Source organism: Mauremys reevesii, linkage group 1 (assembly GCF_016161935.1).
Source record: "Mauremys reevesii isolate NIE-2019 linkage group 1, ASM1616193v1, whole genome shotgun sequence".
Classification (NCBI taxonomy): Eukaryota; Metazoa; Chordata; order Testudines; family Geoemydidae; genus Mauremys; species Mauremys reevesii.
Window position 1 is genome coordinate 249,564,423 of NC_052623.1, and position 21,633 is coordinate 249,586,055.

Here is a 21,633-nt window from a genome sequence, read left to right on the forward strand (position 1 = left end):
ATGTATCCAACTTCAGATCTGCAAAGTTCATATTTATTTGCCTATCCACATATACAACTTAGTCCTATTTTCAATATGGTTCATGATGTTTAAAAGAAATATATATACCAAGTGAGGCTTAAAATAGTCAATTCTATCTTCATTTCCTATGAATTCTAGGATTTTTAAATTCAAGGAGCTGCACTATTAATTAGCTTTATTTGTATATGCAAATCATGTCAATTTTAATAACTTATTAATTTATTTAATATCTGACATATATATATCCATGACATTTCCAGAGATAGTAATCTTATGGTTCCAGGTGATTAAAGGTAAATATAAAGAAAGTCACTTGCTTTAATTTGGCTATGCAAATGACCCCAGATTGAGTTATTGGACAGTTAAATGAAAGGTTCACTTTTCATACAGCTGTGAGCTATTTTTTTAAAAACCTGAGTTTCAGAGGAAAAGTACAACAACTGGGAAAACATGTACATGCAAATTATTCTTAATTTACAGGATGTGTTAATGCTTCTAATTAAATCTGGGTAAATGATGAGTTCAAGCTTTACGATAATCAAGCCCCAGGGTTCCTGAGAAATAAGATATAGAGCATAGCTAGCATTAAATAGTATCAGAGATGTGGTATTCATCTCCACAATGTAATAGCTGCTAGTTCTGGTCCTGACTAAGCAAAGCAGGTGCAAGTTCACCTGTGATTATAGTCTTTGATTTCTGTGGAATGGGTACATGAAGAAAGTCCCATCCAGATAAGCAGGAACTGAAGAAAGACTGAGGCAGGGACATAGACATTGAAAGCTCAGCTGGAGTGGAGGGTGGTTATAGCATTTTTAGGACAGGCTCTCTGAATGGTGTGGAGTGTAATGAGGCTGGTGGAGGGTCATTCCTTAATACACGAACCTCATATTTAATGTTATTTTTAATATGACTGCAATCAAATGTCAGCCCTTACAAAGTGACTAGTATTAAGGTGCTAGTCCAGAGATGGAGAGTTTATTGCTTCAAGGAGGCCTGGCAATTTGGGACTCATGACTAGAGTGAATACTGACCTGTGCCCCAATGCCAGAAACCAGGAGTCCCAGCATGGGCTCCATGTAGGACTTGTCTCTTCACTGATAGTTCTTGATTCCACTGTTGGGCAGGGATCCTGAAAGAGGAAGTCCAGGCTCAGGAGCATATCAGTAGAGACAGGGAGGAAATGATCCATGACTCAGAGCGGGGTTGACTGGGATGGTGGTCAGGCAGGTGGAGAGAAGGAAGGAATTAGTCAAAAGAAGGCACCAGGTTCAGACTGGGGCACTTGGTAAGGGATCAGGTTTATTGTGAGGAGGCAGAGATGGGAGGCAGCTGAGGTGCCAAGATGCCCCATCCATTATTAATGTCACCTCCATTTTAAGAGGAAGAAGGTGAGATGCAGATAGCTGAGCAGGGACACAAAGTGAGCCAGAGGCAGAACCTGGGTCAGAACTCCAAGATCCAGGCTCCCAGTTTTCATCTCAACTTACTAGGCCACATTCTTTGTCTGCTGCACTCCATGCCCCCAGGATCCGAGACCCACTCCCCTCACTGGGTTTCAGAGCCCAGGCTCCAGCCCAAGTGGGAATGTCTACACTGCTAAGTTTTGTCCCATAATGAAACTCTCACGAGCCTGAGTCAGTTGACCTGGGCTCTGAGACTCGCTGCTGCAGGATTTTTTTAAATTGCAGTTTAGACGTATCCACGCCTATCACCATGACTTCTAAGTGTAGAACACAGCTATAGGGCCAGCAATACAATCTAAAGGGTGATCACCTCTCTCCACCTCTTCAGGATTGAAGATTTCCATCCTTTCTTCATCTCTCCTTTCTCTTCCCTCTTTCTCAATTTTCTTCTTAAGTTTCCTCATCCCTATGAGATAGGAGGGAATGATGCTTTGTAGGAAAAGTGGGGTTGGCATTTTGATCTGAGTGCAGTCTGGCTGTGGCTAAGTCAGATCCCTTCAGCAGTGAGTTACACAGCCAGGGATCTGTTAGACATCAGGAAAGTCCTGCCTCCATCGGTTTAATTTATTAGTTATGTTGGGCATATCTGTAGCCTCTCTGTGAAACCGCAGCTGTCTTGGTGGGAAATAGATGAGGAGATGGTCTCTGAGATAGTCAGGTGTGAACCAGTTAAGGTTCTTGTATATTAAAATGGTGTCACGGGGTTCACTCACCAGAGCGGCACCCCCTGCTGCTAATATGGGGGATTAGCTCACTCAACCAGCATGCCCTCTCTTGATGGTGCCTCACCCGCTGTCGTCACCACCTGCAGACCTGCCTCAGTCCAAGTACTGCAGCATCCTCTTCATGACTCGGTGTGGGGTTGTATCTCCTTCAGTAGTCCAGTCACTTCCCCAGTGGTGAGTGGAGGGACCTGGGCCTGCCCACTACGCTGGGTCCCAGCCCAGGGACCCTGTGTATTGCGGCCTCCTGCTGCGCCTCAAATTCCTTTCACTGCTGTATGTCTCCCTGGGCCCCTTCCCCGTGGCCCTAGCACCTTCTTCGCCCTTCCTCAGGACATGCAACTACCCAGTCCCAGCAGCCAGCTAGGAACTCCTCTTGCTCCCCGGTCCCTGCCAGTGGTTGCTCTGTCCAAGGTGCCGCAGGTCTCTCAGGCTGCTACAGACACAGTCTTTACCCCTTGAGCTCCCAGCAGAAACTGACCCTGTTCTGCCCTGTGCCTCTTTTTATATGGGCCTCCTGGGCCCTGATTAGCTGCTCTGTTTAGTCTGTCTCTAGTTGGCTGCTCCTTGCACAGCCTCCCTCGGCTGCTTTTAACCCCGTCCTTGCCAGTGTAGGGTGAATACCCCATCACAAATTGACCCTGAATTTGGTCCAGAAGTGAAAAGGGAGCCAGCTGTTGTTACTTATGAGACAGGCTGCTGTGTGCTGTACAAGTTGTAGCCCTCAAGAGGTGTTCACTTTCAACCCCACGGAGAATGACTGGCAGTAGTGTACCCTGGAAGTGACAAAATATGGATCAGGATGGCAAGGTCCTCCTCTGAGCAGAAAGGGCACTGTCTCCTGGGCAGTCACAGGCAGAAGAATACTGCCTCGCCTGCATTCCTTGTGTCCAGCAGTAGTGAAGAACTGAGCTTCACCTCCAGGCTTAGTACTCCCTTAACGACGGATGATCAGATTGAAGGTGGTGTCAGAGTCTCAGCAAGCAAGCTCCTTGACGCATGTCCTTCTTCCTGTCATCATCACTTCTGTCCTCCCTGGGTTGAGCGTTTGGGTCATTTGCTCTTCATCCACCTGGTAATGGCTTACAGTCATTGGGACATCTAGTGAGGCCTGGGGATGCATAAGCTGAGAAGGAGACTGCAACTGGGTGCCATCCATGTATTTGTGACACTGGAGTCTATGGTGTCTCTGGATCTCTCTGAGCAGTCTCACATATTTATATATGTTAAAAAGGAGGGCTGAGAATATCAGACTCTGCAGGCCTCCATCCGTGAGGAGTTGCAATAGCCCATTATGACGTTCTGGGATTTGCCTGAGAGGAATGAGAAGATCCAGTACAGTGCTCGCAGCTACATACATGCAACTCCTATTGAACTGATGGGAAATGAGGGCAGAAACAGACCCATGATCTGCAGTCTAGCTATTTATGTAGCTTACAGATAGTGCAATGACTTCCCTGGGAGCTAAGGTGTTTAGTATTAGTCTATATCACAAGCAGATTTTTTCAGATAGCCAGATATGCACTGGGCCAGCCCAAAGATCCTGCAATGATGTTAGGATGATGCCTGTAGCCAGCCCAAAGACAGGGTGAAGATACCTGGTGAGCAGTCAAACTTTGAAGGAGATGCTGGAAGACATTGCTCATTTGGCTGAAGCCAGGAAAAAAACTTTTATCTGAATGCAACTGGAATGTACAGCCCAACAGACTGAACACAAGCAAATTAGCAGTCCCTGATGGGGAGAGTTATTCTAGCATATCAAGTCTCTGCCCAAGGGAGCCTGTCCAGACACATCAATAGCCCAAGGAAAGAGTTTGTTAAGGATAGTTTTCATTTGAAATCTGGAGCAATTAGTATTTAATTCACAGTCTGTGTCTTTTCATTGCCTTTTTAATTAGGAAGCTGTTTAATGTAGAGGCTGAAGTTTCTTTAAAAGGAAATGCTTATGGAGGTAGATTGGGCTGGTGAATATTAATATAGGATACGATAAAGTCTATGAGCCATACTGGGATTGGAAATGTTAATTATAGGCATTATTTGAGTGTGTTATGGAGACCAAGGCCTGATGTTGTAAAGCAATGAGCAACATAGTTTTGTTCCAGGGATATCGCCCTGAGAATAACTGGTGACTGCTTTGGTGAGGTCAGTAATGTAGAGGGATGGGATGTAAAACATAATGCTCATTGTTAACATACATGAGTTTGTAGGTGAAAGTGGGTCCAGAGCAGACAATGAGCTTGGAGTCAAAATCCCTAATTTTAGGAAGCTGAATTCGGCATCTCCCAATATATTTTTTTGTCCTCTCCTATTAGCAGATGTTTCTTGGGAGTGGAGGTATCTTGGCCATTATGTCAGTTCTGTTTAGGAAGTGATGTCATGTGTTACATGCAGCAAATTCTCTCCCACTCACTTGGACAAGCCAATGTGAAGGGCTAGCAGTCTGCATACACAATTGGTACATCTCGGTTTAAAAGTGGGTGGATGAGGTGAAGATTGACACGGGGCAGGGGCATATAACATGCTGTTCCCTGCCCTAGTCAAGTTTACATTTGGTTAAAGTCAGACCTGCATTTCCAGTTGTAAATCTGTAGAGCATCAGAACCAGTCCAAACCCTACATCTAGGTCAGCTGGATTCAGGTGTGACTGTGCTCCATTTATCAGACTTTTAAGAAGATATGTGAGGCAGAAGCTGCTCTCAGCAGTCTGTGTTCTTCTCAGTCAATCCCCATGAGAAGCAGCCCACCCAGGTCTACTGCAGGAAGACAAGGTGCCATGACTTTGACAGCCCAAATTCTACCCGGCCGTGGGAAGGAGCCACACAAGTGTATCCTGCTGGTCCACTGGATTTATTTAATGGAACATCAGGAGTCACATATAACAGGCAGAGGGGATCCACTGTCTGTCCATCTAGGTTTTTAGAATGGTGCTCATCACCATGATATCCTGATGTCTAGTACACAGACCTGGTGAAGAAGAAATGCACAAAAGAGTAGAGAGGATTAATCTTTCCCATCTGCTGGTAGTCAGGGGTTCAGGCAAAGAGAGAGGGAGAGAGACAGCTAACGCCTGCAATTTTAGGGAGGGGGGACTGACCATTGGTGTGGCATGAAAACTGTCCCCAGTTTGCAGGGAATATGCTCTCTATTGCCACAAGGGTTTCAGAAAGGTTTAGAAGTTTTTGTTTGAAGGAAGCAATAGAGGAGATGAGGAGTGGGGTAGGAGATAATGAGGATAAATGCCCTCCTGTGTCTCTTCCCCTCTTCTGTCAGCCTAGCTCCTGTTGCATTCACCACAACTAGCATTTCTGGTACTGCAGGCTGGGATATAATGTGTGTTTTTATTCCTCTTGTACATATTAAGCAGGCCCTGACTATGCACAGCGGGTAATGGAATAGTGTACTGTACATATATGATGTGTGTATGAGATCTTGGGCTGGCAGATGGTTAAAGATTACAAGCAACTAATTTGATCTTGATGAAAAGTGAAACTTTTTTTTTGCAGCACTATTGAACATGGTGAGATTTGGCAGCCCTTTATGTACATTTGAAAACTGCATTCTGAATGTGGAAACAGGGACATATGGCAAAATTCCTTGAAACTTACAAGTCGGTTAAGTCCTAAAAGAAGGAGCGAAGGTGGCTGTTAGGAAATCCCCATGCTGCCTCAGGGGGTTGCCCCGCATGACACAGCAATCGGGACTTGAACATTTACTTTCAAGCTCAGCATCTTCCAATAGGACATGAGACTTTTTGGTCCTGGGTGAGTTATTATTTAATATTTATATTAAAGAAGTAACCAGGGAACTCAATTAGAATCAGGGACCCATTGTGCTCAAATCTCTACAAACTCATACAAAGGTACAGTTCGTATGTGTATTCATGGAAACTTAAAGAGGTTGTAGCTGGGCAAAAGAAAATTGTTTCATTGGCCACCAATGTGAAGGGTAACCAGTGGAAAATGTAACCTCAGATGGTTTTTAATGCTATTTTTGGTTGTTCTTTTGATTGTTTTAACTAGTAAGTGCTCTGTGTAAATAACTATTTAAATTATATATAAAAAAGTATCAGTCTTTTATTATAAGCACCACAATATCATAGCGCCATCTCAAAAGTTAGATGATAACAAAACCAGAAGAAAATTCAAATACTGATCAGAAAACCTAATGTATTTTTTAAACATGCTTTTTATGCTATATGTATGTCTCACTACTGAACAGATTCAGGGTCAAAGTTTGCATTGCTTACTCAATCAAAGCTTGCACTAATATTATTATTATTAACATAGCACCAAAAATGGGGTATGCAGTTTACAGGCAAGAATGAACACAAGGTCTTTGCCTTGAAGATCTTACAAACTAATGAAAATTTTGACTGAATAAGGAGTGCAGAAATTGTCCATCAGTCAATCCAGTACCTGCTGAAGTCATTGTGAATGTTTCCATGAATTTCAATGGGAGTTGGATAAGGCTCCAAGGGACCTGGAATGATGGTGTACTGTTGGGTCACAAAATTTGTGCTGTGGCAACATGATTTTGTGGAAATGTGGTGCTCTGGACAATGCTCTGGAGGGAAGGATACAAATTTGTAATGTATTGACCTGTCAATCTGCCACTGTCCCACCATTTTAATGAGTGTCCTAAATGTTTTCATTTAGAATAGTGATACTCAGGCCTCAGTGGTTCAGAAGCAAAATTAGTGACCGATATTACTCAAAAGAGTCACAGTAGTGTGAATTAATTGTTTCATTTACTCTCTCTCTCATTCTCACAGCAAAATGACTGACCAAGTATTATTATGTTATCAACTACAATTGGTTAATAACATTGTAAAAGCATTATGACTGGTTAATAATTTAGATTGGTTAATAATTAAATCACACAGTGTTTTAATATCGTGCTGCAAAGAGCTGCAGGAGATACATTAAAGAGCCACTTGTGGCTTGCAAGTCTCAGTCTGAGTATCACTGATTTAGAAGGATGCCAGATAAGAAAACCTGTGTGTTGGGTCCTTGAATCTATAGATGACTTTATAACACCATACTTCTTCCCTATCACTTCACTGCTGTTAACGTCATACGGTTGTTATATGGAAAATTTGTCACAGGTACTGTTTTGTCTGTTTCTCAGATTATAATTGATTTAACATGCCCAGAACTAGTGGTCAATGTATTTTTACCCTGCTTTTAAATCTCTCCTGCAATAAAACATGTCCTGGATCTGGAGCAATGACTGAGTCCGAACGTGCAGTTTTGTGGAAATCACATATTTCAGCATTTTCCATAGAACTGGTGAATACATGCTTTTTTGAAGCATTGACCCCCGCACCCAGGCATCACATGGTTTTCTGTTGTTGTGGTGAATTGCTATTAGCATTCGATGTTGGCAATGGCTCAAGTGCCTAGGTAGATGTGGGGGGCTGTGGGGGAGGAGAGCAGGAGTCATTGGTATTCACTGCCTCCATTTCTGCAAAAAAATGTTCTTTTCTGACAGCCCACATTCCTTAAAGACTGTAAGTGTGAGCACTCCTCTGGAATGGGCAAGTTGTATGATGCAGTCTGGAAAATCTGAATACAAATATTTGTTAAGACAAAAACAAAAAAAGGCCCCATCTACATTACAAAAACAACCCTATTCACACATGCGTATGGTCACACAATCTTAGAACTTTCTTCTAGTCTTTGTGGGCAGAAAAATGTGTTTAAAACTCATGTTTTAACAGTGGTAGATGGCTAAGTTAAAACAGCGTTATAACATGGTTTTGGGTTTTTTCTGCTGTCCACAAAGAGAAGACTGCACCATGCTGTCCCATGGTTTGCCACAGCCATGTTTCAACATAGGTATTTTTGTAAGGAAGGTGGGGCCACCGTGGTGAGTTAACTTTTTACTATTACAGAAATAAAACCCACCATGAATGATTTTTAAAAATTCTAAACAAACCAACCCTCCCATCATTGGTTTTATCAGCAGCTTTACAAAAATAAAACGTGTTCTATATACGCACGTATACACACACACACATATACGTATGTATCAAACTATGTACAACTTTTAGGATGGCAACAAGAAGGGTGTTGACACAGGATGTCATAAGAAGCTGCTGTGCTTCAACAGCCCTTTGCTACGTATTTTGGAAGACTCTGCTCCCCAAATGGCATTTGGAAGGTTGAGTGATATTTAAATACCACCCATCCTTGAGACACTTTGAGCAAGTGCTCAGAATTACGAAGATTTGTTTCCAGTGTCACCTGATGGCCAAAATCTGAGAGCAAAGGGCTTGGAAGCTGAGAGAACCAGCCAGGCACAGCTACAGAAAGAGAGAGACAGATGGACAGATGCAGCGACAGAGATGGATGCAAGTCCCAACTGAAGTGCAGGCTAGATGTGTGCCGTCCTTCCACCAATCCTTGCTCCCATTGTAGGGGTGCGGCTTATACAGAATTTAGTCGGATAGGGCCCAATGCTGCAATTCTTACTCAGATAAAGTGCCCAGTGGGAGTTTTGCCTGAGTAAGGACTGCAGGATTTGAGCCACTTGTTCTCTGCCTTCAGACTCTTGATTGGGGGTGAAAATAATCTTGTGAGGTTTGGTCTGGCTGGAGACAAAGTGGAGGGGAGCAAGAGGGAAAGCAAGGGGCAGGGTAAATAGAGAAGGTGCAGGAGAGAAGGTAAGAGGGAGACTTGAGTATGTGCTGTTTCATAAATATTCCAGAGAATGGGAGTAGAAGTTCATGACAATCATATGAAATCTATTGGAGTCAAAAACAGGATGATTCTAAAGGGAGGCTCTTTTACTCACAACCAAGGCACTAAAGAAGAAATCACTACACTGGTCTCCAGATAACTCTAGAATCTGAAAGCTTGGGTGTCTCTGTCCGTACTGTACCTGATCTCATAAATTCTTTAAAGCCAGAAATCAACAAAGCCATACCCCTCTGGTGAACCCCTACAGACTCCTCTATAACACCACCTACTTTTCAGACCCATATCAAGATCTAAATAAATTCAGCCTTCCTAAATATCAGGCAGAGAAACAAAGCGTTTGTGTGACTAGAGGAAGACTGGTGGTGGTGTGTGTTGGATCTGGCTGAAGTTTGCCTGTGGAAGGCATGTAGTTGGCTGGCTTTCTCTATACTTCCCCAGGGGATGTCATTTTCCAGAGCTCTTTGGTCCAAGGGGCCACCAGCTCTATCACTGCAGAATGGGTTAGCAAGTGAAATCATACTTCACTATTCTCTCCTTCCTCTGCACTTCCCAGTTAGAAAACATTTCCATTCGCTCTAGGACTCAACACACTGCTCACTCTTTGGCAAAACTGGACTTCTACAAAAGGAGGGCAATCTACATGTGGAGACTTTCCTTTTTATTAACACAAGCCCACAAATTGCTTACACCCTTCATCATCTTATCTCATACCCAGGACATTTCAGAGGGTGGCTCGCTGAGCTCTTTATACCATGATCTTCTGGCTATTAGTCTCACTGCTGCTTAATATTCTGTAGCTCCCATTCTGTACTACTTCCTTTGTGTACTCTTCAGCATACAGAGACACACTCATACATGCTGATGTTTTCATGGTCACTGATGGGCACAGGCAGGTGGATATAAACGTAGACATTCTTGCCCAGTCACAACCACGCACCCTCAGACACCATGTCACTTTGACATACATGGGGACAACCAGACATTCCAACCTGGCCTAGATCACTCACAGGAACACAGACACAAAGACTTGTGGCTGGACATAAATAAATATAAATCCACCCACCCTCCACTCTTTCAAGGTACGCAGACACAGCCAAACATAATAATGGTCACAGATACCCACGCCTGTGCATGATAAATGGATATATTCAAATCTGTGCATGCCAATGCAATTCCCACACATGTATATGTGCAAACTGCCCTGTGTGTTCAAAGAATTGAACAAAGTCTTCATTGGCTAAGGGCAGCAGCTCTGCCAGAGGAGCCCAGGCAGGTAAGCATGTCCTGCTGCGAGACTGGCTTCTGCAGCAAATGAAGGTTCAGCTGCAACAGAAAGCTGTCTGACACTGAAGGGGAATAGAACAAAGGAAGAAGGACCCTAAGGACCAAAGATGTGTCAGCTGCTTTCTCTGACTAAAATCTGAGGGGGAGGACATTATGTGAGCAGCTTTCTCAGTGACTCAGGCCTGGCTGTCTTTTTCCATCACTCTGGGCACAGTAACACAGTGCACAAATCAAACTTGATTTCCCTCTCCAATACCACACAGTAAAAAGTAATGAGAAAACTTCTTTCACCCAGGGAAGAGGCTAGCAGGTTGTCAGGAAGCTCCAGTAAGAACAAAGAGCAACGAATACTGTACTGTATCTGCCGATCTGGAAAGTAAGGACATCTAAATCTGTCCCTGTGACTGCTTCTTGGACAATGTATTCCAAATTCCCTGGCTTCTGTTCTGTTCAACTCCTGTAACATTTCCTTTCCTATAATGCAGAGATTCATGACCTTCTTATTATTATCAATATTAAACATTTTTACTTCCATAATGCTTTTCTTCTGAGATTGCAAGATGCTTTGTAAAAGGTAACTCACAGGACAATGCTCCTGTAAGTTAGGTAAATATTGCTATCTCTATTTTACAGATCGGGAAACTGAGGCATAGAGCCATTAAATCCAAGGTCACACAGTAAACCAGAGCAGGGAATAAAATCCACAAGTCCTGACTTCTAGTCCCAGCCATTAGAGCATCATGGATTTTATTCTCAGGAGCTAGATCTTAGCGTTCACTGATGGTTGAAATTTGGCAGACCTGGCTTCTGCTTTGGAATTAATTTTTTTAATACCAGAATTAAAGGTAAGTGAGTAAATAAATAAATAAATAAATAAGTTTAGCTACTTCTTAGGAGTGACCAAAAATATACACTCAGCCACGAAAAGCAACTGAAATAATCAAATGTTTAGGGTTACATTTTTAAAGCATTTTGCGGGAGAGAATTTAGCTGTGCAATATTTGTTAAAATTGAGAGGCAAAGTTTTGAAAATGTAGTTACATAATGGGCTTGAAAATAAGCCAATTTAAAAGTGAATCTGGCAGAAATTGTGTCACTACCTGAAGTTTTCTCATATGCAAGATCTTAAACTAACTCTGTCTGTTGTGCACAGTGAGTGGAGTGAGACCTGTCACTGTATCTCCGAAAGGGTACAGCTGTGAGAGTAGTTACTGAAATGCATTCTAAAGCTCAACTCAGAATAGGCCTTAGCTTGGTGCAATGTGCACTAGTGGTGAATTCTCTTCAGTGTTACTCAGATGGCTTCATTGGGGGGGTTGCCTGTGTAAGGACTGAGAAAAACTGAGGAGAACCTCAGGATCTGACTCATCTGCACACCTTCTAATTACAATGCTGAACACAGAGGCATGCTAAACATGCACACACACTGAGATATACATGCATGTGTACAGTCATCCATAAGCATGCAGATAAACATGCCTATGTACATATGCTCTCAGATATTTGTGGCCAGCCACCCAAACGCACTCCAACAGATGTGCAGATTAAGATATACACATACACTCAGATACTGTGTTCATATACTCAGACATATACAAAACACCCACACCTACTCCAAGCTGCACACAACTCCATCAACAACCATGCCCACCCATATGTGTGCGTGTGACAACCTCCCTCTTGGCCGAGGACCTCGAGAGCTAAAAGCAAGAGCTGCTACATCTTGAGAAAAAAAGCCAAGCCCCTCTAGCTGGAGGGCTGTACCCACTCATATCCTGTAAGGACTGGTGCTGAGGGAGACCTGTAACACATCCTCACCAACGGGTTACCTGTGCACACAAATACATACATGCATACACACTGATTCAGATCTAAAGGGATGCACACTCTGACTTAGACCTATAGCCCTACACATAGCTATTCAAACACATTCAGGAACATATACTACAACCAAAGGAATACACTTACAAAAGCCCCTGCCCCCCACATCCTAATGAAGTTTTTGATCTGGAAATTTCTCTAAAAAATTTGCCAAGGGGAAACCTGGTGCATGCAGTATTGCACACACAGATGTGAGCGTAAAGCTACACACAAACCGAGGCACCTATTGATCTATCTTAGGGTTTTCCATAGCACCTATTGCTATAGTGCGTAAGTGCTTCCCAGGTAAATCTGATCTGCATGGAAAGGTCTCTGGTAGAATTCATGGAGTCTTCATATATATCCACACATCTACAATTTCTTATGACAAAGTAAGCCGAGCCAGGTAGGTTCACCTTCAAGAAATGATTACATGGAATGCTACCATCACCTTCTGAAACCCTATCTCAAACTAAGCTTGGTCAATTGCTAATCAGGTGGGCAGAAGCATCTTAACTGATCCTAAGGGGTCTAAAGCTCTTCATCTAGTGGAGCGTGTGTGTGTGTTTTCTCGCTTTTTCAGACTCCAAGTCTATTGGAAAAAGACAGTATGCAGACAAAAAAGGCAGATTTGCTCAGACCCACAAACAGTGAGCAAGCAACAAGCTCCTTAACAGAAGAGGAGGGGTGAATCGATAAACTACATCACATTTCTTGGGAAGATGACAACTGTCCATTTGATGTGGACTGCTATTTCCAATGCCCATCTGCTAAAGCTGTAGTATACCAAGTGCTGCTAGCAGGAAGGGAGTCTGACAGGACACACCAACATACAACACATTCTCTTATTCAATAGTGTTATAAGTGCAAGGGGATTTCAAATATTTCAAAACAAACTCCACCCTTAGCTGCTGCTCATTTATCAGTGCGTCAAAAGATTGTGCAACAATGATTAATTTTTTTAGTAACAAATGTTAGGAACTTAAGAGCAAAGGACTTGCCTAGATAAAGAGAGAAGATTTAAACATGCCAGGTAACAAAAAGACATGTGCAGAAATCTGTGGGAACTGTATAGTAGGAGGGAACTCTTTAGAGGGGACACAGGGACCATCACTAAGTGCCACTGGTACTTTCTAGTCAGGGAATAGGGCTGCCCCTGGCTGCCTTCTCAGCTGAGAAAGACAATTGTTTATTTGGTCAGATATGGTCTTACAGAGACATGCCATTTATCATACTTTTCTATGTATTTTGAAATACAAAGCTGACAGATTTAGGAGCTAGCCTGAAAACAAATGCTTTTGAATTCAGACAGGGATGGAAAAGCGAGGGGGCCATGTTTGGTGTATTCTTCCCTTTTTTCATGTACAAATTCCATGGTAATGAAGCATATCATATTGAAAGCCTCTGTTTATCCACAGAACAGGTATAGCACGAGTAGCAACAGCATGAGCTTCCCTACAACACCCTGACAATGTGCCTCCAACCTTCTCCTACGTGGGAAGAAATCATGGGAATTACACTGAAAAGATACATTCGATACCTGAGTCCATCTCGACAGTGCAGGTTGTTCCCTATAGTATATTTTCAGGCTTTCAGGTTCCCAATGAATGGACTTCCATCATTTTACTTGGAAGATTATTCCATAGATTAATCTCTCTCAGTCAGGAACTTTCCCCTGATATTTAGCATAATTCCCACTTCATTACTTATAGCTATTATTTCCCTTTCATTACCCGACATGATGGGCACTAGAAGGTTTTAAAAGTGGGAGGTCCAAGCAACCAAAATGGACCAAATCTGAATGGCACTGCAACCCCATGCACCAGGTTGGCCCATGGTGCAGGGGCAGCCATCATGAAAAAAGTGTGTGCAGGGAGGAATGGCCCTTTGGCCCCCGTTTCCCATGCCTATGCTATATGATGCCTCTCCATCTTTCAGTGTTTGTAGACTATTTCCAGGCAGCCCCCTTAGAGCTTGTCTACATGGTGCCTTAGTCCAAACTAGCTGGGCGGGGGAAACTCTAATGCACACCAGCATATCGCGCACCAACTGAACTGTATGGCCCCTACTGGTGTGCACTAGACGTTCCCTAATGTTTGAAACAGGACTACATTAACGAGCACTAGGGAACCTCTAGTGCTCACCAGCAGCAACCACGCCGGCCACTTAGCATGCTCCACACTGGGGTGCACCATGCAGACAAGTCCTTAGCTGTCTCTTCGACAAGCAATATGTATGGAGAGCTCTTCAGTTTTCCGCAGACCAATCCATCTCCTCACTCCCTAAATCATTTAACTGCCCTTCTTTGAACTCCCTCCAATTTGTCAATATCTTTCTGGTAGTGGGGTGCCCAAAACCTAATGCAGCATCCCAGGTAAAGTTACAGCAGGGCACTATTACTTCTCTACTGCATGATATGATACCTCTACTGTATATACACAACCCAAAACTGCATTGGCCTTTTCTGCTGTCATGTCCCAATGCAAATTCATGTCCAATTTGCTATCCAGTAACACCTTTTTGCAGTATTTCTACTACTCAAGTTTCTCTAAACTGAATTGCATTGTTATTTTTTGTCCACGTTTCTAAACTCTTTAAGTCCCTTTGTATTATACTTCTGTCCTGTTTTTTTAAACTCGCTCTCATTTAGTATATTTGCACATTTCATTAATGTATTACTCCCTCTTCCAGATCATTGATGAAGACATTAAATAATGGTAAACCTGTGGTACCCTGAGACCCCTCCTACCAACTTGATACACCAGGGTATTTTTATGGTCTTTTAGCCAGATTTCAATCCCTATGATTGTGCTCCTGTCCAAGTCATTTTGATTTAAGTTTCCAAATATGATTTATTGAGATTCTTGTCCTACTGATGTCTATGAGAGTTTTGCATTTATTTCAGTAAGAGCTGACCTAAAGTATCAAATGCTTACCTCAAATCTAAATATAATGTACTATACCTCCTACATTTCCTTCATCCACTAATTCTATAATTATATCCTGTCCCATAAAAAAACCTACAAAGTTTGCTGGTAAAATATATTCTTTATAAACCTAATGCTACTCATTTCAGTCTCCAGGGGCCATTCAATCCTTGGCCTGCCTGCTGAGATAACCATAAGTGGTGCCAATTAGTGCCAATTGTGCTGGTGAATTTTGTGATGTGTAAATGTGTCCAGTGGGAAATCAAATGAGACATGGGCATGTACATTTTCTATGGATTTTTTTGGAGTGGTGGGGGAACTAAGGCATGGGGGGAAACTACCCTGTAAAATAATAGATTTTTTTTTACCCAGTTTACCTGATCTCAAATGAAAATGGAAAAGTAGGGACAGGTTTCTCTGTGGCTACTGGGGTGCTGGGATTTTTTTTGGAGGAAAACCAAGGGGCATCAACACAAAAAATTCTAGGTTTGGTTCCCACAGTTCCACCTCGAAAGAGTTGCCGTTAGATCTCTGTGGAGTGGAAAGTGTCACAATGCCATGGAGAGTCCTGGGCTGGGACTACTCCAGCTACTTCCCATGGCACAAATCTCACTCTCACTTACACTCCTCCACATTTCCCATTGATTTTCCTGCTATACAGTTTTACTCATGCCAGGCTGATTATGAGGGAAATAAAATGATGCAACAGTCAAAAAGTTCTCCAAGGTGTTCCAAAAGTCAAAACAAAAGAAAACAAAAAATAAAAGAAATGTTCAAAACAACAAAAAACAATCTTTAAAAGGGGGGGGGGAAGAAACAAAAAGAAAACCGGGAAAGACAAATGAATGTTAGAGCAGGCACGATCATGGACAGACGCCAGCTACTTACGTTCACCTCGGTGATTGCTATATCAACAATGCTACCCACAACAATCAAGGCGTCAAATGTATTCCATGCATCACAGAAATAGTGCTGCATGTGGCAGAGAAGCCGAGGAAAGAGAGAGAGAGAGAGAAAGAGAGAGAGAGAGAGAGAAAGAAAGGAAAAAAAGTAAAAAATATTAAAACAAAAATAAAACAAAAACAAAAAAAAGCATGAAAGAGGGAGAGAAGAGAAAAAAATAAGAAAAGAAAGAGGTTACGTGGGCATATTAAATAGTCTCTTACCACTTTATAGTACTGGCTGCTCAAACCTCTGTAAAGTTTCACATGATGGAGGGTATCAACAAAAGCCTGGTTAGTTAGAAAGTTACACTCAAGCATGTCTACTCTTTGGAGGGAAAAAAAGCACACACACACCCCAAGCTCTGTGCGCTTTCACCAGTCACAGCCAGGGGCGTGCTATGACAAGTGAAAAAGAAGGAGGCGGTTCCCCCTCCTTTTTTTTTCCCTTGGGAGAAGGAGAAGGACGACGGCAAGTTCAATAAAAGCATGACTAGAGGGGGGAAAAAAACCAGAAAAAAGAGAGAGAGAAGGAAACAGAGAAGGAGGAGGAGGAGGAGGTGGTGGTGGTATCCTGGGGAGGGTAGAGTAATACTCACATTAGTTTCACTGAGAATGACGTCTATAATGCTGCCAATTACGATGAGGAAGTCAAAAACATTCCAAGGATCACTAAAGTAACCCTACATAAGGAAGGGGCAGGCAGGATGGGGATTAAAAAGGAATGTTAGACAGACAAAAACAGTTCAAAATTACCATTAGAATTATTGCCTTGATACCTCAAGCAGTTTTGCTCTTAAATCTGGTTTAGAGACCAAAGACCAGTTCTTGCATCCCTTATGCAAGCTGTCCTTTCTCCAGCCAACGTACCCATTGAAGCCAATTGGACTCCCTGCTTGAGTAAGGACTGCTCTGTGAGTAGGGGTTGCAGGACCGAGTCCTTTGGGTGTCAGAGCTACCTTTCTCCAAGTAATCTAACACTTTCTGCTATGCTGGTTTTCCTGGTTTGTGTAATTTTGGGGGGGGAGGGGTAAAGGAATGGTGACCCCTGGTTCTCTCCAGTATTCACTCCCATGCTGCAAATGAGAAATGGCCACTGGATCCACATTCAGGCTGTAATGGACTGTGCTGGGGCTATGAAAGACCAGGTGTCTCTTAAGAAAAGAGAAAGAGGGGCCTGACAAAATCAGGAGGTGGGTTAGAAGGAGCTTTTACAACTCGTTGCTTATCATGTTTGGTTCTTTGCCCAAACACCCTTTGTGGATTTGCAAGGCACCACCAGTTTCTACTGATTGTGCCATAGCTCTTCTCTTCAAGGCATCAAGGCAGACTGGTGCTCTTAGCAAGAGAGATGCAAAATCAGGCTCTTAAATGTCCCAAACGTCTTTTTTCCCCGAAGCTGGGAATAGGTGATAGAGGATGGATCACTTGATGGTTACCTGTTCTGTTCATTCCCTCTGAAGCACCTGGCATTGGCCACTGTTGGAAGACAGGATCCTGGGCTAGATGGGCCATTGGTCTGACCCAGTATGGCCGCTCTTATGTCCTTATGTTAGTGTTATTCTTCAGGCTCTTTATGAGATCCTGCCTGTTGCCTCCTCACACCCCAGTGGAGGGTCCTCAGCTCTGGCTGCTTTAAGTCAAATACATTATGATATTTTACGCACTCTGTGAATTGAGGGCAACTTTGTGTGTCCAATTTGCCTACCAAGCTTCAGGTGGCACCAGCCTCCACTGCCTACCATCCACCCCAGTGATCCTGAGCAGTAAGGGGAGCTAGGATCTAGCATCCTTTTCAGAGAGGCCTTATTCAGTCTGGCTGCTGAGCTTCTGGTTGTCTGTCTCTTTTTCAAATTAATATATTGAGAAAAGTTTTACAGTTACTCTCAAGAGAATTTGTCAAGATTTGCAAAATATCTTTGCCAAGAGCTCCCCTTTCCTACATGATACCCCTTTTCTTCAATTTTAGGAACAAACAAACAGGAACTCTGGTACTCCTGTTATGTATTTTGGTTGTGGAAGGATGGACTAATCTGACTTCCCTGATTCCCAGCTGTGTCTTGTTTCCAGCGATATTGAACCTAAGTTGCACTACACTTGCTATTCTTAGAGCTGGAAAGTCACATCATGGGTAAAGTGTGAACCTGAGTTCCCAGATAGCATTGCAGAAAGAAAAGAGGGGAGAACAAATAATCCCACTGCTGGCACTGCAAAAGCCAGGCTTGGGAACCTGAGATTGTCGTAGGCACAACTAATATCTGGGTCAGACACTGGCTAAGATTTTCCTTCTGAACCCTGGAAGGCAGCCCAGATGGACTCTTCTGGAGAACTCTCACATTTATGGGCCACGCCTTGGGCAGAACAAACAAACATGCAAACCCCACTTTCCGACTGAGTACACACCAGACAGTTGCTGTGAGGGGAACTGGTAGAATGGACTTTGAAAAGAGAAACAAGAAAAGAAACCCCATTCTGAAAAACACAGCGAGTGTTTTCATGTGCAAACATGAAATAGGTTTGTTCAAAACCTGAACTCTTAAAAAAAATATCTGCCCAGTGAGTGTAAATTTCCCACTTCATATCCCATATTACACAGTCTGCTATTTGGGGAGAGGAAACAGGAGCAAAAGCAAATTTAGGGAATATTATTAGTCAGCATCCAGCCTAGAAAATACACAGCAAACATTAGCATGAGCACAGCGGGGATCTCCAGCATTTCTAGCAACCAGATGGACCTGGAATAAAAGTGTAATTAGACTTCACCAAGGGAAAGGGGAGGGAGAGAATGGCAGATTAAACTGTAAAGGCACTCACATTGTGAACAAATAAAGAACACATACAGATCACATAGAGGTGCAAGAAGGTGCATGTGTGACCTGACATGACCTCAGCCCTGAGGGCACTTGAAGAATCAAGAGAATAAAGCAGAAGACAATGCGCCCAATCCTACAGCCTTTCTTCATGAGCACAGTCCCACTGAGGTAGTGGCACAGCTCACATATGGAAGATCTGCAGGATCAGACTCAGTAACCCGTCTACCTTCCATTTCCTTCTCTGTGTTCATCTACCAGCCTCAAGAGGGATGTCAGTGGGATTCCAAAAAGCTCTTGCAATAGGAACTCTGAGTTTGCTTTTATGCAGCAACAGGGGTGAAGTTCATACCTGTTTGATTGTTTGGGCTGTGCCCACCAAAATGGTAGCTGTTTACTTTTAAATCCATGGATACTTTGTATGGTTTAAAAAGCTCTTTAGCAAGCACGGGAGATGCTGCCATCAGATTATACCAATTTTACAGCAGATCATAGTTTGGGCCTAACAGGTTTTAATGAATATCTGGACTCCGAGCCCAACAGCCAATTTTCACAATTGGTGTAACATCAGGGTGACCATTGGGGCCAAATTTTGTCTTCAGATGAACATGGAAGCCAATGATTCAATTCTCTCAGTTACATAACATAACCTCACTGAAGTCAACCGCATTGTGCTGACATAACCAAGCAGTATGTGGCCCAAAGGGAGCTGTGTATCTAGATCCCAGGGCAAAATCTGGCCTTCAGAGCAGAGGTTCCTTTTTTCATCAGAATTTAATAGGCCTGATTCTGGTGTCAGTTACACCAAAATAAATCTGGAGTCACTTCATTTACTTCCATGGAGTTACTGTGGGTTTACACTGGAATTACTGATGTCAGAAAATAGGCCCATGTTTTGGACCATGACTTCCCTCAAATGGCAGCTCTGCTGATCCCAGTCAGCCATTGGCTCATTCTGAAAGTTGTGAGTCATGGTCTTGTCATCTTAGTTTCCATAGGAGGCACATCCTGTAATGACCCACTGTGTGTGGTACCCATGTGTGAGGTACACTCAAAGAACTCCTCTTTTCCTCACACACCTGGGTAGTTTGATAAAGAGGAACTACTGCTACTCTTCCAGTTTTATTCATCCCCACACCCAACAGTCCATTTTTTAAGAACTGAATTAAAAAATATTATTTTAAAATAATTTCCCTCCTCCTCTCCCAACCCCTCAAGAGGGGCTTGAATGAAGAAGATAATATTCATATTAGTCTTTAGACTAGTCACACAGTCTAAAGAAATCATAGAGCGCTGCTGCTTATATTCTTCAAATAAGGTGCAAGGAATACTTTGTTTGTGTGGAAATTAATTAAATCGTTCCTTAAAAGCCAATCCTTCTTAGAGACATCATCTGAAAACTGCCCATGTGATTGCTTGGCTTTAGATTATAGCTTGTAATCTTGTCAAGAGTTACAAGCACATATTGAAAGTGAATTAGACCCCTTTGGGATTTCTTGTTATGACCTCAAAGTACCTCTCAAAGCCAGATTCCTTGTTGAAGAGAATCACGGTGGTTGATGAAAGACAAGCTGACTGAGGAAGGAGCTTTCGGTCAAATAAAGAGGTAGCAGTTCCAAACTATTTTTCCCACCAGAAAGTTTTGATTTTCCCCCCCAGGGAAGGAGGGGGAAGTGAACTGAAGGCACTGTTTATTTTTGCAATAGAGGAATTTAGAGTGCAATACCATAATTTACCCTTAAATGGAGACGCTCACCCTACTTCAGCCATAGAGTTACATATCACTGTGCTGAACTCTCCTGGGATTTACTGAGGAATTGCAGTCACCCCCTTGTGGGAATTTTTTGGAGTACATGATATCTATGGAGCTTGTGTGGGAGGGAGGCCAGGTTGGTTACTCATGAGCATGAAGTACCCATCATTACAATAAAACACACACATTTTCTGCCCCTCTCTGCACTCCCCCCCAAAAGGAACTGTTAGCAAATCACCCCAGGATCAATTAAATAATGAAAAGCTGATCATACATATGCAGTGACTGACTGGAGCGGAATCTCATTTGTGCAGGGGAGCAGACACGGTATCACTTCAGAATTAATATGCCAATCATCTTTAGGTTTCTTGGGTTCTGAGTTCAGCTAATAAGATACTGCGGTTTGTTTCAACACTAATGGAACCACTGTGATCTCTGGAGACCATGGCTTTTACATCCTGTGAAAATACTCCTAAATACAGTAGCTGGGAAGCCTTGTTAACAGCAGAGAAATTGCCCACTAGAGCCTGTCTGAAGGTCTGAGCTCATAGCCACTTGGGACTCAAAATCAGAACTCTGGGGGACAGTTCTAGCACAAAGTAGGTTACCCCATGCCCAGAATTCCTAACAGGAAAAGGGGGGTGGGATGCTGAATAGTGATCCCAGCTGGGTTAGGAGTACACAACCCGGTGGAAATTCCAGGGTCACCTCTGTGCTAATTGATGTGCAGATATTTCTTTGCCTAACCACAGGTGCTCAATGCTTTCTTACTACAAGGTTTGCAAAAATTAACTAGTCTCTCCCACTGTAAAACATATGTAGATGAAGGGTGCAGCAAAACCTCAATGTTTCTATTGGGTGGGATCTGAATGTAGGTCAGATGGTCCCCAGTGGAAGAAGCTGCTACAGTTCTGCAGAAAAATGGGAAAGATATAGAAAGGGAGGGAGGGGGGTGGAGAGAGAGAGAGAAGATGGGGGAACTAACAGGAAAGAATATTGACAGGATGATCTGGTCTCAGAGTACATAAAATAAATCTGCAAGTCTAGACAATGGAAAGAAACATTAGTCTTAAGCCATGTGTATGGTGAAAGAGGGAGTTTATGGGAGGGAGGGAAAGGGGCTGGTTCAAGGATGACTTCCTGGTAAGGAA

At 43.0% G+C, this 21,633-nt stretch overlaps 1 protein-coding gene and 1 long non-coding RNA gene across 9 annotated transcripts in view; one reads left to right on the forward strand and one right to left on the reverse strand.

Moving 5' to 3' along the window:
- LOC120408988 overlaps positions 1 to 10,960 on the forward strand; it is a 71,571-nt gene extending 60,611 nt beyond the window's left edge. Inside the window, exons 3-4 of the long non-coding RNA XR_005601038.1 lie at positions 5,710 to 5,967; positions 10,825 to 10,960. This is a non-coding gene — a long non-coding RNA (uncharacterized LOC120408988). The remainder of the gene's footprint in view (positions 1 to 5,709; positions 5,968 to 10,824) is intronic.
- CACNA1C (calcium voltage-gated channel subunit alpha1 C) overlaps positions 1 to 21,633 on the reverse strand; it is a 638,168-nt gene that overhangs the window by 51,642 nt on the left and 564,893 nt on the right. For 3 of the 8 annotated variants that reach the window (XM_039546114.1, XM_039546135.1, XM_039546146.1), the window contains exon 30: positions 15,867 to 15,950. In XM_039546114.1, the coding sequence (XP_039402048.1) occupies positions 15,867 to 15,950 (84 nt within the window). Of the gene's footprint in view, positions 1 to 15,866; positions 15,951 to 16,518; positions 16,603 to 21,633 lie in introns of all 8 variants that reach the window. The other 5 variants (XM_039546165.1, XM_039546156.1, XM_039546124.1 and 2 more) reach the window with 2 other exon arrangements.